The 4,439-nt window shown below is 25.9% G+C and overlaps 1 protein-coding gene across 1 annotated transcript in view; it reads right to left on the minus strand.

Moving 5' to 3' along the window:
* The window catches only part of LOC107637320, a 10,462-nt gene extending 8,120 nt beyond the window's left edge, over positions 1–2,342 (minus strand). Inside the window, exon 1 of the mRNA XM_021122641.1 lies at positions 2,306–2,342. Within this exon, the coding sequence (XP_020978300.1) occupies positions 2,306–2,342 (37 nt within the window). The remainder of the gene's footprint in view (positions 1–2,305) is intronic.

A 4,439-nucleotide genomic window follows, 5' to 3' on the forward strand; every position in this document is an offset into this window, starting at 1 on the left:
TTAAAATTTAACTTAAACATAAAGACCTAAAATAATAATTTATCCTTTATATTTATATATATACACGTTTGAATAATGGCTCTCCCACGCCCAATTATTAGAAGTTGATTTCTTGAGATTCCAATATGGTCCTACGAAGTGTTATATATAGTACTATATATATATGCTCAACATATATATACATCTCAGATCACAAGTCTTTATTTTGTATATCAATAAATGGTCTCGGTCTCTGCCATTGTCACGTTGATACGATCTTTGTTGTCTGCGGCATTATTCTTTACATATTCCTAATTTATCAATCTACTACAAGGGAGGAACTGAATTGCGGCGGTTTTTCTAAGCTTTCGCAGCGACTTACAAATTACTAACGGCTTGTGAACTGTTGCTTTTTAAAATGTGGAGATTAGAATTTGCAACAATTTTTCTGGTATAATCGTTGCTAAATAAATAAAATTATATTTTGTCTTTATGATTTTGCTCCGGAAATAATTGAACTAATTAACTAGCTAGTTTAAAAATCTATAACATACAAACGTTGTATATATGTACCGAATTATGTTACGTGTACACTAAAATTAGCCAAAATCAACCACCAGTATAAAATACATACTAGAATATAAATACATATTGAAAATAAATTAAACCACACATGTATTTATACACAAATACATTGGTAGCTAATTTTAGTGTACAAATAAATAGCATTTTTGATATGTACCTATTAATTCATAAGATATAACAATTTATATATACTTTCACTTATGGGTTTAACTTTTTAAAATACGTAATTTCGTTTATAGGTTATAAATATTTTTATGATATGAAAGTCTAAAATTTGGCCCATCAAAAAAATTTATTTAAGCATAAAACATGGGAAAAAAAAAGAATTTTGTGCAAAATTCACATAAAGCCTAACAAAACTAACTATTACTTATTAATAAGGTGCGGTGTAAGATATATTTTGTTTGAATTAATTTCATAGTACAAATCTACTGTGTATATTTTTTTAACAAACTATAAATAAAAAAAGAATTGAATTATACTTAAGATATTAAGTTTGAAATGAATTATTATTATATATATGTAACATAAGATCGAATTTATTTTGTGAGTATGTTAAAACAAGTACATGTGGAACAAGATCAATCATTCTTTTGTATTATTACGTAAAAATAAAATCATATCGGCGAAGATTATTTCTCTATGTCATTATCACCATATATATTCCTTTCTGCGATTAGGTCAAAGTTTGGTTAATCCAATCCCTTACCCACCTTATTGTACAAATGTTGAACAAAACGACAGCTTCAAAAAATTGTTATTAACATATGTTTTTTATATTTATCAAATTAAAGAGCTCATGAATCAATCATTCTTTTGATGGTAACTACGGTTAGCAACACAAACACAACAGATTCTTAACATATCTTCTTGTCAATGAGAAAAATAAAAAATATTTCGTTAAGTGTTTTTCGAGTTTGAGTTAAGATAGATACTAAACATCCAATGGATATAGCGACAATTTTTTTATGGTTTAGCGATAGTTTTGAACCGTCGCAAATTGGCACTTGACCAACCGTTATTCCATGTTATGATGCTAAATTGTTTTGCGACAACTTTTAACGGCCTTTAGCAATTATGGAAATAACCACCGTTAAACTAAATATTTTTTTTTTTAAATTAGGAGTGAGACTCGAATCCAAGACTTTAGGTAAGGATGGAAAGATTATGTTATTTGAACTATAACTCGTCGTCAGTTAAGCTAAATATTGCAATAGATTACTTCGTTGAGCTATATAGATTGTTTTGTGGCAACTTTTAACAGCTTTTAGCAATCACGGAAATAACCGCCATTAAACTAAATATTGCAATATATTGCTAAATTTGTTAAGCTGATCCGTATCAAATTCATGAAAAATAATTTGCTTCCGATTTTTTATTTTTTATTAAAAAAATACTTTTTCAGTGTAATTATCATCTATCTATCTTGATCTTTAGCCTGTGATATCCAAAAATTAAAAAGAAAAAAGGTTAGGCATCATATGACATACATTTCACTTGGTATATAATTTAATTTGTTTAATTTCTGGAACATTGTGGTGGTGGTGACTGAATTGTGAACGAACAAGCCGATAGAATCACAAGTCTAAATTCCCCAAATAATTGGAAAACAACAAAATAGTTATCTTTGGTGGGTCCTGAAATAATGGGTTAAGTCATTTTCATTGCATCCGTACAATTTCAAAAAATGTTGTACCTCTCCTTCTCATTTAGTTGTAGTGAAATTGAAGGAATTAAATACCCTCCAACTTGTGCATTTCGACAAACAACGTATTCATTGCCATATCACAAAACAAATTTGGTTTTTGATTTGGATTTCGCCTCTCTTTGATTATGAAAATGATAGTTACTAAGGGAAAAAATCAAAGAAGGAATAATGTAATTGAAAAAAAAATATCTATTAACATATTCGATTCATTATTTCAATAATGACTTTGAAAAATTTTATTATTAAAAGAATAATATTCTAAATCTATCTCTGAAAAATTTTGTTGTGTTAGATAATTTAATCTTCAAAAAATTTTAATTACCAAATTAATTTTTTATTTTTTATTTTATTAAATAAATCAATCTTCACATTAAAAAATGTTAGTAAAATATTAGACAAATGGATCTTTATATATAGATAATTTGATATGATATGAAGGTTGATTAGTCTAATATAAAAAAAGTTTAAAAATTAATTTATTTAGTGATTAAAATTTATTTAGAACTAAAATATTCGACTAAAAATATTTTAAGTATTAATTTCGAGTATTACTTCAATAAAAATTTAGGGTATTAAAATGAGAATAATTACATCAAAATTTCCTCTTGTGAGCTAAATTATTATTCTTCGTTCATATAGGATTATCCCCTTTAATTTAAATTTCTTTGGATCGGAGTGCATGCATGCCATGCTATTTTAGCAGTATTATCACTAATTAAAAAATAAAATCTTGTAAACGAGAAAATGATTTATATATAATAAGCAAAGAGATATTAGTATAATTATTTACCAAGTGGTAAAACGTAAAAGTAGAAGTTATGATTTTAACTTTGGAAGAATATTGAGAGGTTGCGTGTTTGAGAGAGATGCTTACGTCAAAGTACAAAATTGGTACGAAGGCAGATCCAACTTCCAAGTTCCAAGAAATGGAGTGAGTTCGGTCCTTCACTGAAGAAGATAGTGCATCAATCATTATCAATTATTACTATTACTGGCTGCTACCATAACCAATTTAATTATCCCTTTAAGTTTTATTTGATTATTTAATTTGTTGTTTCATGGGGATTGGTCCATCCAGCTACGGATAATCCCACTCCATTAATTACTTCGCTCATCTCATCGTTTTTTTTTTATGGTATTTTTTATTTTTTAACTCAAAAACTAATTTGTCACGCATTATAATTTTATTTAAAAATTTATTGTTGATTAATAAATTATTATATATAAAAAATAAAATTTAAATTTTTGACATTTACGTGCTTAAATAAACTAATAAACTAATTATCAGAAGATTTAATTATTATGTCTATTTTTATAGTTTTACTGAATTTTTAATTAGACTTCTATACTTTATTTTCTTTTTTATTGAGTATTAGATTTTATAATTAAGTTTCTACTATAACAAAAATATTGGAATTAACAGAATATTTTATTAAGCAAAACGAATATACCTAATATTTGATTGAATATTCTGTATAATTTAACAGAATATTTGTTAATTTTAACGTTTTATTACGTTAGAGACCTAATTACAAAATCTGATATGGTCTAAAAACTCAACTAAAAAAATATAAAGACCTAATTAAAAATTTAGTAAAATTATAAAGACGACCGACAAAATAACTAAACCTTATTAAAAAACTTAAGTTGATTTCCACTCACCATTATTATTCAACTTAAATGTTGTATATTATATATTATAATAGGGATAAGTATGATTTTGGTCCCCAACGTAGGGGCTGAAAATTTTTTTCGTCCCTCGCCTTTTTTTTTTGCTCTAAAATGGTCCCCAAGGTTTCGGTTTGTTTTAAAATCGTCCTTTTTACCAATTTTATTTTTTTTATTACCAAATTATCCTTTATTAAAAAATTTTTAAAATAAAGTAAATATAAAATAACTTAAGTTTCACCATTATTATTCAACTTAAATGTTGTATATTATATATTATAATAGGGATAAGTATGATTTTGGTCCCCAACGTAGGGGCTGAAAATTTTTTTCGTCCCTCGCCTTTTTTTTTTGCTCTAAAATGGTCAAAATGGTCCCGGTTTGTTTTAAAATCGTCCTTTTTACCAATTTTATTTTTTTTATTACCAAATTATCCTTTATTAAAAAATTTTTAAAATAAAGTAAATATAAAATAAAAAAAGAAAGGGGAGAGAGAAGT

Source organism: Arachis ipaensis, chromosome B04 (assembly GCF_000816755.2).
Source record: "Arachis ipaensis cultivar K30076 chromosome B04, Araip1.1, whole genome shotgun sequence".
Classification (NCBI taxonomy): Eukaryota; Viridiplantae; Streptophyta; class Magnoliopsida; order Fabales; family Fabaceae; genus Arachis; species Arachis ipaensis.